General features: G+C 30.5%; 1 protein-coding gene across 14 annotated transcripts in view; it reads right to left on the bottom strand.

Annotated features, from left to right (window-relative positions):
• Nucleotides 1-749: 749 nt before the first annotated feature.
• The window catches only part of LOC127698563 (axotactin-like), a 128,609-nt gene continuing 114,246 nt past the window's right edge, over nucleotides 750-15,112 (bottom strand). For 12 of the 14 annotated variants that reach the window (XM_052202097.1, XM_052202074.1, XM_052202156.1 and 9 more), the window contains 4 exons: nucleotides 9,287-9,384; nucleotides 8,627-8,653; nucleotides 6,815-6,922; nucleotides 750-2,187 (listed from right to left, as the gene is read on the bottom strand). In XM_052202097.1, the coding sequence (XP_052058057.1) occupies nucleotides 1,936-2,187; nucleotides 6,815-6,922; nucleotides 8,627-8,653; nucleotides 9,287-9,384 (485 nt within the window). In that variant the 3' untranslated portion in view covers nucleotides 750-1,935. The remainder of the gene's footprint in view (nucleotides 2,188-6,814; nucleotides 6,923-8,626; nucleotides 8,654-9,286; nucleotides 9,385-15,112) is intronic. The other 2 variants (XM_052202172.1, XM_052202181.1) reach the window with 2 other exon arrangements.

Genomic DNA, 15,112 nt, shown 5'->3' with positions numbered 1-15,112 from the left:
AATTTTCCTGGCTTATTCATTTCTATATATTCTAATAGGATTATGCATACATTTGTGTTCTTGAGATCAATTCCCTAATGTCCCATTGTAAGATTTTTGTCTCAGTGGCATCTTCTCCTATCCCATTCTACTCAAAACAGATTATTCATTTGTGGAAGATTTGTTTTTTTGTGGTTTACTGCAGAATTTTCCATTTAAGGCTGTTCTGATCAAAAAGAGGTGAAATATACCAAAGGGACATACAAACTAATAAGTCTAAAATAAACTGACAATGCCATGGCTAAACAAGAAAAAGACAAAAAGACAAACAACAGTATACAAAACACAACATAGAAAACTAAAGACTTAGCAACACGAACCTCCATAAAAAAAACTGGGGGTGATCTCATGTGCTCCGGAAGGGTAAGCAGATAAGATGCTTTGAATGGATCTTCCTTATTTTTGTATTCAAGCCTTGGGTTCTAGAGTACTATATATTCTAAAGAAATGCTATTACCAATACACAATAATAAACAAGAATGTTTCAAGTGACTGGTATGCATGCACTGTAAGATATAGTTGCACATTGTTTTTGAACAAAGTTTTGGCGATTTGGGGGTATGCTTCAATGAGACAGTAACCTAATCACACACATATCAAAAACACATCTAGAAGTCAACACAAAGTTCATATCAAAAAAGAGAGTTGTGAATTGCTACCCATGATTTTTTTTTCTTTTTGATTCTGTCTAAAGAAAAAGAAAAGTAAAACAGATTGAAGAATTTATAAATATACTTGTACATTATTTCATAGTTGTAAAATCAAAGTAAATTGCAATAAGTGAAAATTGTAACAATGTGTCATTATGCAAAATAGATTACGATGGTAACAACAATAAATTATGTAAAATCAATAAAAATAAAATGTGAAATACTCAGGAATTGCATTTAATGCAAACAAGAGGTACACAATAACAACATTAATGCATATTTTCCAACACTCAACCTATGAACAAGTGAACTTCATCTATAAATACCTTATAGACAGGTAACCAGCTCAGAGTGTGAGGAGGCATGATTTCTATATTAGAAGAATAAATGCTTTGAGCTTGCTCTCAGTAAATGCAAGCATTCTTTGATAAAGATAAAGCATTTATCTTAACCGATTTTAATTGTATTTTTTTTCTGTTCCGTCTGCTATTCCATTGGCCGCGACAAAAAAGAGAAGGGCTATATAATCTTAAACAAGTTAAAACAAGTTTATCCAGTCCAAAATCTTAATGTGATTGTCCTAATCAAGAATCTTGTGAATGGTTTTCTTTCTTTATATCTTTGTGTTTTGTTTTTTTTTTGGTGAATAGTTGTTTCATTGTCAATACCCTATATCTTCCTTTAATCATAGCAAATATCAAAATGCATTTTGTTGCATTACAACAGTAGTTTTTTTTAATACATCTAATTTCCAGCAAGCAAAATATATCACAATTCATATAAATAGATGCTGCTTTATCTGCCTCCACATTTAAGAATTAGTCACTTTACCCTGTACTGGCCTCAGTATTTAGAATGCACTATGGTAGCTGCCTTTGAAACATTAAGTATTTTAAACATTTTTTTTGTTTAAATGTTGCATTCTGTTGACTTTTAGTTCATATAAAAATATAGAGAAAGATTTGAAATTAATGCAATTGAATCATAATAAAAAGAAACATATATTGCAGAACATAATGGATCTGAATCAAATGACTTATATTCCATATTCAGCAGTCAATCACACAACATAATACATCAGGCAAACATAAAGAGTTAGCTCCCTTATATAAACATGTACAGCTCCAAAGATTTTCCTTTTGACTCTTCTACTCTGATCATAAAAGCATTAACAAAGCCAGCCATGGAGAGCACAATCGTGTATATATTTTATAAGTTGTTCCCCTAGCAACCAGATACACCTCCTCTAAGTACCCGATTCTTCATACTCCAATAATTTACGATTAGGCGTTGAAGTCCAGTTGTTAGTATTTTGTCCTGAAATGTCATACATGTACATTTTATTAGGAGAAGGTGGTGTAATATTGATAATTTCATCATCAGGATCTTTTCGTGATTCTGCCTCGTAACCACTGTCGCCATTGCCTTCCATCGTTAATTCTTTCTGTTGTTCTAGTACTTGTAAAGGATCAGCCTCAGAACCATCTTCTTCTTGTTTCTACATAATATAACAAATATATTTAACTTTGTATAAATGTTATTTAATTAAAGTTGAAGGATCCTTCAAATTTAAAAAAAAAGATTAGTCGTGATGGAAATAAAAGTAAACAAATGTGGAAGGAAAATAGTATCAACCAATTCTGAAACAAAATTTCAATACACCAAATAATTTAACAAATGTTATGACAAAGTTTAATTAACTAATGGGAACACATGGAAGGTATAAAAAAAACAACAAATTAACATCACTCTATCATCTCACTTATTATACAAGTGCTCCATGGTTGTGTTGATTGTTTATCAAAGTCAAGATCAGAGTTTTGTGGACTATAAGTTATGGATTCGTAATAAATGTAAGAATCGTGCACAAAGGACACAGTTCAGAAAACATGCACGCATTGGATCAATTATTTGATGAACAACATTATAATCACCAGAGAAACTAGATTCATATGACTTTAAGTCATTTTGTTTGTATCTCTGCACTTTGTCAGAATGTTTAAGTATATTGTTGTCTCCATCTGTCACAATTTCATTTTTATCAAATTTAAAGATTTAAACCCACAGGGTCTTTGTGTGATCCTGCAAGATTGATTTTTTTTCAACACAGAGTAAAAGCTCACACACACTGCAAATCCAAGACATTCCTGTAGCACAAGTTGAGTAATAAGATTTTTAGAATTTTGTATTGGATAAGGGTCCAAAATTTCAGTATAATATTCTATGACATGAATGAATACAAACATATTTGACATTTGGTATGGGTCTCAATTCACAGGGAATATGGGTGAATTATAAAATCAAGCTTTAGACATTAACACTACTTTCATTTTCAGTTTTAGGACCTTGACTTCTTTATGAATGCTGTATGAAGCAAACCCCAAAGCAAAGAAACAGTGCTTTTATTGCTCTTCTTCATCTCAATGTCATAGTGAGGCCTTCAATTCAGACCAAAAGCTCACTTCACAATGCAAATTCAAGACATCATGTAGCACAAGTACATCATCTGTAGATTTGCAATAAGATTTTTAGAATTTTGAAATTGGGTAGAGGTCCAAATTTTCAGAATAAAAATGAATAAATTTGAAAATTAATCGTCATTTGTAAACCTATCTTTCATATTTTGCTTCATGAACTTAATTATTATTCTAATTATAGTACATTATCTTATGATGTTAAATCAGGTCAATTTTTTTTATTTGGTTAGTAGAATTTTTATTTCTAAAATTATAATTGTTCATCAGCTTGAAATATACAGCATAATTTTATTTCATGATATCATTCCATTATAAGATGGTTTTATTTCCCAGTAAATTAGGATAACAAATTTAATACCATAAAAGGATGAACATTGAAATTATCATTGTTATGCAAACTTTACTTTCATTTTTTATTTTAAGGGTTTTATTAGTCAATATGACATGACAATTATCGAAAGTAAACAATTCAAATAAATTAGTATAAATATGGTGAAATAGCCCTGTGTGAATCATGAAAATACATTGAAACAATATTTGTAACTTAACCCAAGCAGCTTAATTTTAACAGATTCTTTGTTAAAGGTCAATATTTTTAAAGAGCTTTGAGATATTGACCCTTTACAAAGAATGAGGAGATTTCTGTGTCGATGACCAGTTTTAAAAGATGAAAAATACATCAGAGACACTGACTATATCAGTTTATCACTTTATAAATCATGTTGAACCTGTCAATATCTTGATAGTGACTCATTGTCTCATAGCCTGACGGTGGCACTTTATGTGAACCTCGATCTAATGTCTTGTCTAAACTAACCAAAGGCTTTTTGTTATTAGAATATCTATGCAATCAGTATTATCAAAATTGATTAACTGATTGTAGATATCTCCTCCCCCTTATCATGCTCATAGAATTCTAAATATTATGACTCAATAAAATACTGTGACTCATTTCACGAAAAATCATACAACAAAAAATACTCATAAGTCATGAACATTTCAGTATAATTTTCACTAGGTACAATGCATAAGAATAAATAAGGTTCAATTATGGAGATATATTTCCTCTACTTGCAAAACCATAATGTAAATAAAAATAATTTGTTGGTTTTATTTTTCCAATTCAACACAGTGTTTGTTAAAAAAAAATTATTATAAAAAAATATAATTCAAAATACCATAATATTTTTAAGTATGAATATAACATCTATGTTCAATTGCCAGAAAACAAAACCATTTTAAACACTAATTCAATTCGAAAGTAAAATTGCAAAGAGAACATAGCATTCAAGATATATTTCTTAAAACCAGAAAAGAAGACAAAGTAGATCAGCATTCTCCCAAAATAATTTCATGTTTTGTTTAAGTCATTCAATGACCCTGACCTTTAACTTTGAAATTGGTCTTGGTTCATGTTCTCACCAGGAACATGGAAGTAAGATTAACTTGTAAGCATACTTGAGTGCTATCTAAAGTAGATTTTCTATGGTGGTATTCTGTTACTTTAAGTTATCAACAAAGGCTAAAACTGAACAGGATTTATGTTCAGACCAAACATGTTGTCAAATACTTTGAAAAAAAAACAAGTCCTGGCATAATGTTCTGACCAAACATGTTGTCAAATACTTTGAAAAAAATTAAGTCCTGGCATAATGTTCTGACCAAACATGTTGTCAAATACTTTGAAAAAAAAATCAAGTCATGGCATAATGTTCTGACCAAACATGTTGTCAAATACTTTGAAAAAATCAAGTCCTGGCATAATGTTCTGACCAAACATGTTGTCAAATACTTTGGAAAAATGAAGTCCTGGCATAATGTTCTGACCAAACATGTTGTCAAATACTTTGAAAAAAACCAAGTCCTGGCATAATGTTCTGACCAAACATGTTGTCAAATACTTTGGAAAAATGAAGTCCTGGCATAATGTTCTGACCAAACATGTTTTCAAATACTTTGAAAAAAATCAAGTCCTGGTATAATGTTCTGACCAAACATGTTGTCAAATACTTCGAAAAAATCAAGTCCTGGCATAATGTTCTGACCAAACATGTTGTCAAATACTTTGAAAAAAATTAAGTCCTGGCATAATGTTCTGACCGAACATGTTGTCAAATACTTTGAAAAAAAATCAAGTCCTGGCATAATGTTCTGACCAAACATGTTGTCAAATACTTTGAAAAAATCAAGTCCTGGCATAATGTTCTGACCAAACATGTTGTCAAATACTTTGAAAAAATCAAGTCCTGGCATAATGTTCTGACCAAACATGTTGTCAAATACTTTGAAAAAATCAAGTCCTGGCATAATGTTCTGACCAAACATGTTGTCAAATACTTTGAAAAAAATTAAGTCCTGGCATAATGTTCTGACCGAACATGTTGTCAAATACTTTGAAAAAATCAAGTCCTGGCATAATGTTCTGACCAAACATGTTGTCAAATACTTTGAAAAATCAAGTCCTAGCATAATGTTCTGACCAAACATGTTGTCAAATACTTTGAAAAAAAACTAGTCCTGGCATAATGTTCTGACCAAACATGTTGTCAAATACTTTGAAAAAAAACAAGTCCTGGCATAACTACAAACTTTTTACCTTTAAAGCAAAGTTTTTATGATCTTGACCTTTGACACTTGACTTTCAAACTCTATAGCATACATGACATCAATATGGCTTAGTATACTGCTGAATTTAGCTGCCCATTTGATAATACAATTATGTGACCTTACCTTTGACAATCATAATAAAAAAGCTTCAGGGGCTTTTCATTTAGTGACTTGACCAAACTTTTAGAATAAGTGAATAACTCTGTTTTGAAAACAAGGGAGTTGCTGTCAGTTCAGAAATTATTGCATGCATTTATTTTAATGTGATTGTTGAACAATCAACACAAATGTGAGTTGTATTATTGCTGCATATAAATAATTCGATAAAAATTTAAAATGCAAGTTTTTATTTTTTGAGACACCTATCTAGTCACAATTTTCCCAATAATAAAAACAGCCCAAAAATTTCTGAAATTACAGTAACATAGTGAGAAGAGAAAGGGAAAACTAAACAAAATTAGTCCTTCCTGATAGAAACATCACATCCAACCACATAAAAACCTTTGAAAGGATAGGAAAGTAGTTGTGTGAAGTTATTATAAGTGCAAACAACTTTTGAAAACTACTAACTACATTGTGAAAGATTAGTACTGGTATATTAAAATAGTAGAGGAAGTTGTTAAACAATACATAAAGGACTTCCTAAGTGTGGAGTGATACACCCATGAAAATGGTCATCATTGAAATCTATATAAAACTTTGAGTCTTAATCATTTTATGACCACAAATTATTTCTCATGACACACATTTTAAAAATTCATTCAAGAAATCATTTTATGACCACAAATGGATTTCTCACGACACAGATTTAAAATTTTCATTCAAGAAATTTAATTCATAATTGGTTGAGAGCCAACTCTTGTAAAATATGAGCAATCAAACTTATTTAATAAGGAAATATCTATTTTTGGTAATTTGCTGGATGGGTGTAGCAAGGTTAGCCAGTTTTAATAATAAGCTCATTTTTTTACAATAGGTCAAAGGTTTATTGGCATGCTATGAACACAAAAGCTTTGGTAAAGCTGAACTACAAATACCGACCTTCATGCTACCGAGAGTACCAAACGTGCTAGCACTCTCAAGGGACAGCTCCTCAATGTCATCCATAACACTCAAAATAGGTGAGGGTAACATTTGATAAATAAAATCCTACAAAGCATACAACACCAATCACATTCAATTAAAAATATTACTTCATTCCAGAGTTCTTTCCAGACTGTAGCAACACTATAAGACTTATTTATTATTTTTTTTTATTAAAAAATGTATTTTATAGATTCATTACAGAAAATTCATTGAAAATATCTCATACCCCCTAAAACCGACTTCTTTTTTTGGTCTTGTCCATTTGGTTTTAAGTTATAAACACAAACAATGATAAAATGTTAAACAAATTAATTGTTTGCAACTATAGATCAGGAAAAAAACAAAGAATAAATTGCCTTGTTTATGAAATTAAAAGATGACTTCAACTGCTAAACTTGTATCTCTATTTAGTTGCATTTATACTAGTTATCAAATATCATAGTGAAAATAGCAGTAGTTTCAAAAATATTTTGACTATTCATAATTTCAAAATGATTAAATAATTCTTTTTAGAAAGCTATACATTTCAAGCCATTTTCCTAACAGCAATGATTTGTTATGTGTATAAACAGTTTCCATTTAAGAATTTCACATTGAATGACCTTCAGCAGAATGAGACTTGCCACAAGTTTTTTTTATCTTTTGATTTTAATTAAAAAGATATGAAAATGTATGGTGACCTATAGTTGTAAACTTCTATGTCATTTGGTCTCTGGTGGAGAGTTGTCTCATTGGCAATCATACCACATCTTCTTATTTTTATAAATCAAAGATTGAAAACTGACTGGGTCATTTAGTCTCGATCTTGTTGAAAAAGAATGGTTATTCATGGATAGAGATAATTTGGACACACAAAACTCAAAAAGTTGTGACAAGTCTAGATACAGATAACCATCTGCAAATTTTTTTATGGTAAACAAATTTATAAAAAAAGTTTGAAAGGACAGTTTAATGGCAGCAAGTGTAAAACTAAATCAAGTTAAAAAGGTAACAAAAGCTTGTCTATAAACACAAAGTTATCTCAACAGGCAGGAATCAGGCAAGGAAAGTAAAGCAGGTAATGATTAGGCAAGAAACAAATAAAAAAGAAATAAAAAGACAACAGTTGGCACAATAGCACAAAAGAGTACCATACAGATCGTTTATACATCAACATTCAGATGTTTTATTAAAACAAGAATAAACACAAACTAACATCACATAAAAAAGAATGAAGATTCAGACAAAAAAGAACTAAAATACATGATGAATTCCTATAATAAATTGATTCCTAAACATCTGTGATGTATTTGGTATGTTTCAAATCCACTTCGGCATACTAAATATGTAAAATTTCTTGACACATGCAACAGTAAAATGTAGTGAAATTAATTTTCTAAGTCAATTGTAAAATATCTGATGGATTGCTGTCTCATTAACAACTATTCAAAATATTCTCTTTTTAAAATTCTTCATATTTGAAATTTAAAAAATTATCTCCCTTTAATATTGCATGTGTTTTATGGATTAATGTGTTTGACATGTTAGTACATGATCAGTGTCTTTGAAATGTCAGTTAGTTAGACAATAACAAAGTTGTCAGACATGCATTGTTATCCACAGATTTGTTGTTATATACCTCCAAGAAAAATGGTGTTCAATTTGTTAAAAGTAATTCATTAATCACACAAACACGTTAAATTTATGTTATAATGACAAAAACACGTGACAATGAGACAGATTTCTACAATGGATGCACCCCAACCTACAAGACTTGTGTATACCAACCTCCGATATAGTATCAAACGGTGGAACCTAAAATATTATTATTTAGTAATTATGGATGATTAGTTAATTATCATTTCTCCTAGTGCATAAAGATATACCCATGCATTTAACAATCTACTAGCTTTTTTCAGCATTAACACAATGAACCTTTATGAAAATGGTATTAATCCATATCCCAAACTATCACCTCTGTGTAATATTTAGCTATTTATAAATATGAATTAATTCTGTAATAAATATGGACAAACCATAAAAACTGTTTTAGTTACTAGTAATAAAATTACATTCAGTTACCACAAAACAACAATTCCAAGACTTCCAATGTATACAATGCAAGTAAATAAATAAAAAAAAATGGTTCAAATTCTAAACAACAGTGATATATATAACACATTTCTATTCTTTATTTTAATTTCATTTCATTTAATATCTTATTTTTAATTTGAAATTTTCATTGCAAATTCATAGTTAAAAAATAAAACAAAATATAAGCCAGCAATTTGAAATATTAATTATTTTTTGTATTTGTTTTTAAGGCAAACCATACCTGTCAGAGCTATCATTATCTGTAAAGATTTCTTATAGGTAAAAAGTTCAAAACAAAGGAAGTCTTGTTACATTCAAAAAGTGTGCATTTTTTTTAATAATGTGAACACATACTGATGTTAAAGGTGTCCTGTCATTTGATGGATCCCATTCTAAATCTCCTCCTTGTTTATCCTTTGCTTCTTCATCTGGTCCTGAATTTTCATCACAATCTGAAACACAAGATTTAGTATAATAAAATCATTTTCAAACTAAAAATCCCTTAAGTTCATGAGTTAGGCTTCTTTAGAAGTAGCCCTTATATATGAAAGAGTTGAAAATGTTTTACAGGCAAGCAAGATACTGTATATTTTCATTATTATTGTTGGATACCAAGTTTTGTGGATTTTGTGGGTACAGGGAAACCACGAATTTAAAAGTTCAACGAATTACAAATTTTCTATAGGAATGTATGCAGACATTGCTAAAACCACAAAATCAAGTATCCACCAAAATACAAGGTTACCTCAGTCCACCAAAATACAAGGTTACCTCAATCCACCAAAATACAAGGTTACCTCAATCCACAAAAATTGGTAACCAAGAAAAGTAAACAATTACTGTTACTTGATTCATCAAAATTATTGATTATTTCTTATAAATTATTAAGTCTCAAATTTCTGCAACAAAAAGAAGAAAAATTCGTAAGGGTTCCACGGAACCCAGTGTCTCGCTTACTTTTGCTATTAGTCGCAGGCTCAACAAAAATGGGGAAAAAATTATTAAAAATTTTCCTCTAGATACTATCTTTTGATTGTAAGAAGCTTCTATCCAAGTTTGGTAAAAATCCAGGATGGTTTATGAATCTAATAAATGTTTTAAAAACTTAAACTGCAGACTGTATGTAATGTTAAATGGAAGAAAAACTAAGTCCATTTATAAGTAATATAAGGAAAAACAGGAAATAAATTTTTACAAAATTTCAATCTAGATACTAGCTTTTGATCATAAACAAGCTTCTGTCAAAGTTTGGTACAAATCCAGTATAGTTTAAGAAAGTTATTAAAATTTTATAAACTTTTACCACAGAGTGAATGTAATGTTAACTGGCAGAAAAACTAAGTCCATTTATAAGTAAAATACGGATAAACAGGATTTTTTTTTTACAAAATTTACTTCTGGATACTATCTTATGATCATAAACAAGCTTCTGTCCAAGTTTGGTACAAATCCAGGATAGTTTAAGAAAGTTATTAAAATTTTCAAAACTTTAACCACAGAGTGAATGTAATGTTAAGGTGGTACCTAACACTACAGGGAGATAACTCTGTAAAAATCAGCTAAACGTTTTAATTACGTTGTATTGTTAAGGAAATATTAAGCTTCTCAATGATCAAAATTAGTGTTGGTCAAACTGCTATATAACCAACGAAATTTTTCTGATAAAGTGGTTGGTTCCAATTTTTTGAAATTTTTATATTTTTGTCAAAGGGTCAAAGTAAACATTTTGTCAAAATTTTATGAAAATTAAACGAGCCAAATTAATATTAGTAAAGGTGTTGGGTACCACCTTAACTGGCAGAAAAACTAAGTCCATTTATAAGTAAAATACGGATAAACAGGATTTTTTTTTTTTTACAAAATTTACTTCTGGATACTATCTTATGATCATAAACAAGCTTCTATCCAAGTTTGGTAGAAATCCAGGATAGTTTAAGAAATCCAGGATAGTTTAAGAAAGTTATTAAAATTTCAAAAACTTTAACCACAGAGTGAATATTTGTGGACTCCGCCTACGACGACGACGACGGAATGTAGGATTACTATGTCTCGCTTTTGCGACAAAAGTTGACCAATATTCTTTATGTTCATGTAAAAATGAAAAATATTGAAGACAAATATGAAGTCATTCTGTTTTTTAGAAAGTCTGATGAGAATACTTGTTATCATGCAAAAAGTAAAATAATAAAATTACCGAACTCCAAGGAAAATTCAAAACGGAAAGTCCTTTATCAAATGGCAAAATCAAAAGCTCAAACACATCAAATGAATGGAAATCAACTTTCATATTCCTGACTTGGTACTGGCATTTCCTTATGTAGAAAATGGTTTATTAACCTGGTTTTATAGCAGACGGTTACATTTACGACAAAATATATGTCGATCAAAAACCTCCTGATCTGAGTCTTAATCTCCTGACCAAAATTTCCCAATCTCCTGATCTGAGTTTCACAGTCAATCACATGTATGATAGCTAGCTAAACCTCTCACACATAGAATTCCATTATATTGAAAACAATGTGTGAGCAAAACAAACAGACATAATAAGTAAAATTGTCAAAAATTGGGGTACAGCAGTCAACATTGTGTTATAATCTTAATCATTATTTAAACAAAAAACTATTTCAACAAAGAATAAAATGCTTCGCTGGGCGCAGCTTGATACGACCGCAGAGGTCGAACCCTGAACAGTTGGGGCAAGTATGGACACAACATTCAAGCTTGATACAGCTCTGAATTTGTATTGTGATTAAATATTTGACACAGCATAGGTTTCTGACACAGAAAGAATGTGGTCTAAGAACTTCAATTTTTTTAATTTACCTATTATGGTCCAATGTCCAAAATCAAAATACATGGCTAGATTCAGCATATCAAAGAACCCATATATTCAATTTTTGTTGAAATCAAACAAAGTTTAATTTTGGACCCCAACTTGGACAAACTTGAAAACTGGTCCCATAATCAAAAATCTAAACACATGTTTAGATTCAGCATATCAAAGTACCCCAAGAATTCAATTTTTGTTAAAATCAAACTAAGTTTAATTTTGGACCCTTTGGACCTTAATGTAGACCAAATTGAAAACCGGACCCAAAATTAAAAATCTAAAAACACGGTTAGATTTGGCATATCAAAGAACCCCAATAATTCAATTTTTGATGAAATCAAACAAAGTTTAATTTTGGACCCTTTTGACCTCAATATGAACCAATTTGATAGCGGGCCCACAAAATAAAAAATCTAAATACATGGTAAGATTCAGCATATCAAAGAACCCCATATATTCAATTTTTGTTGAAATCAAACAAAGTTTAATTTTGGACCCCAATTTGGGCCAACTTGAAAACTGGGCCAAAAATCTAAAATCTAAAAACATGTTTAGATTCAGCATATCAAAGAACCCCATATATTCAATTTTTGTTGAAATCAAACAAAGTTTAATTTTGGACCCCAACATGGACCAACTTGAAAACTGGTCCCATAATCAAAAATCTAAACACATGTTTAGATTCAGCATATCAAAGAACCCCAAAAATTCAATTTTTGTTAAAATCAAACTAAGTTTAATTTTGGACCCTTTGGACCTTAATGTAGACCAATTTAAAAAACGGGACCCAAAATTAAAAATCTAAATACACAGTTAGATTTGGCATATCAAAGAACCCCAATAATTAAATTTTTGATGAAATCAAACAAAGTTTAATTTTGGACCCTTTTGACCTCAATATGAACCAATTTGATAGCGGGCCCACAAATAAAAAATCTAAATACATGGTAAGATTCAGCATATCAAAGAACCCCATATATTCAATTTTTGTTGAAATCAAACAAAGTTTAATTTTGGACCCAAATTTGGACCAACTTGAAAACTGGGCCAAAAATTTAAAATCTAAATACATGTTTAGATTCAGCATATCAAAGAACCCCATATATTCAATTTTTGTTGAAATCAAACAAAGTTTAATTTTGGACCCCAACTTGGACCATCTTGAAAACTGGGCCCATAATCAAAAATCTAAACACATGTTTAGATTCAGCATATCAAAGAACCCCAAGAATTCAATTTTTGTTAAAATCAAACTAAGTTTAATTTTGGACCCTTTGGACCTTAATGTAGACCAATTTAAAAACGGGACCCAAAATTAAAAATCTAAATACACGGTTAGATTTGGCATATCAAAGAACCCCAATAATTCAATTTTTGATGAAATCAAACAAAGTTTAATTTTGGACCCTTTTGACCTCAATATGAACCAATTTGATAGCGGGTCCACAAATAAAAAATCTAAATACATGGTTAGAATCAGCATATCAAAGAACCCCAAGAATTCAATTTTTTATGAAATCAAACAAAGTTTAATTTTGGACCCTTTTGACCTCAATGTGGACAAAGTTGATAACGGGGCCCAAAAATCTAAATACATGGTTAGATTCAGCATATCAAAGAACCCCAATAATTCAATTTTTGATGAAATCAAACAAAGTTTAATTTTGGACCCTTTTGACCTCAATATGAACCAATTTGATAGCGGGTCCACAAATAAAAAATCTAAATACATGGTTAGATTCAGCATATCAAAGAACCCCAAGAATTCAATTTTTGATGAAATCAAACAAAGTTTAATTTTGAACCCTTTTGACCTCAATGTGGACAAAGTTGATAACGGGGCCCAAAAATCAAAAATCTAAATACATGGTTAGATTCAGCATATCAAAGAACCCCATATATTCAATTTTTGTTGAAATCAAACAAAGTTTAATTTTGGACCCCGATTTGGACCAACTTGAAAACTGGGCCCATAATCAAAAATCTAAATACATGTTTAGATTCAGCATATCAAAGAACCCTAAAAATTCAATTTTTGTTAAAATCAAACTAAGTTTAATTTTGGACCCTTTTGACCTTAATGTAGACCAATTTGAAAACGGAACCAAAAATTAAGAATCTAAATACACGGTTAGATTCGGCATATCAAAGAACCCCAATAATTCAATTTTTGATGAAATCAAACAAAGTTAAATTTTGGACCCTTTGGACCTCAATGTGGACCAATTTAAAAACGGGGCCCAAAATTCAAAAACTTAATACACGGTTAGATTCAGCATATTAAAGAACCCCAAGAATTCAAGAATAAAACCCCATTGAAATTGATCAAGAAATAAGCAATTTATACGAAGTATCTTCTTTTGCACAATACTGTGCAATTGAATATTTCTTGCTATTGTGCAATACTGTACAATTGACAATTTCTTGCTATTGCGCAATATTGTGCTATTGGATATTTCTTGCTATTGCGCAATACTGTGCAATTGAAGATTTCTTGCTATTGCGCAATACTGTGCAATTGAAGATTTCTTGCAATTGTGCAATACTGTGCAATTGAAAATTTCTTGCTATTGCACAATACTTATTATATAATAATTTACACATCCTGTTTGGTGTGTATCTCCTACCATATCATTATTATTTGCTTTTAAATATTAATCAGAAATAACCAACTTAAAATGGAAAATTTTAAAAGAAAAAAAAAAGGAAAAAAAGAAAAAAAAAGAATCCCCCCCCAAATTTTTTGAACCCCCTTATGATTCATCACCCCCAAACTCAATCCCAGCCTTCCCTTTGTGGTATGGTACCTTGCAGTACAATTTCAGAGAGATCCATACACTTGAACACAAGTTATTGTCTGGAAACTAGAAAAATGCTTATTTTTGGCCCCTTTTTGGCCCCCAATTCCTAAACGTTTCGGGCAATTACCCCCAAACTCAATTCCAGCTTTCCCTTTGTGATATTGAACCTTGTAGTACAATTTCAGAAATATCCAAACACTTACACACAAGTTATTGTCATGAAACTAGAAAAATGCTTGTTTTTTGCCCCTTTTTTGGCCCCTAATTCCTAAAATTTTGAGGCAATTACCCCCAAAATCAATTACAGCCTTCCCTTTGTGATATGGAACCTTGTGGTACAATGTCAGAGAGATCCATACACTTACACACAAGTTATTGTCTGGAAGTTACAAAAATGCTTATTTTTGGCCCCTTTTTGGCCCCTAATTCCTTAACTGTTGGTACCATAACCCCCAAAATCAATCCCAACCTTCCTTTCGTGGTATTGAACCTTATGGTAAAATTTCATGGAGATCCATTCACTTAAACTAAAGTTAGAGTGCGAAAACC

Source organism: Mytilus californianus, unplaced genomic scaffold (genome assembly GCF_021869535.1).
Source record: "Mytilus californianus isolate M0D057914Y unplaced genomic scaffold, xbMytCali1.0.p SCAF_1, whole genome shotgun sequence".
In the NCBI taxonomy this organism is placed as follows: domain Eukaryota; kingdom Metazoa; phylum Mollusca; class Bivalvia; order Mytilida; family Mytilidae; genus Mytilus; species Mytilus californianus.
The sequence above is the reverse complement of the archived record's forward strand: the minus strand, read 5'-3'. Positions and strand labels throughout refer to the sequence as shown.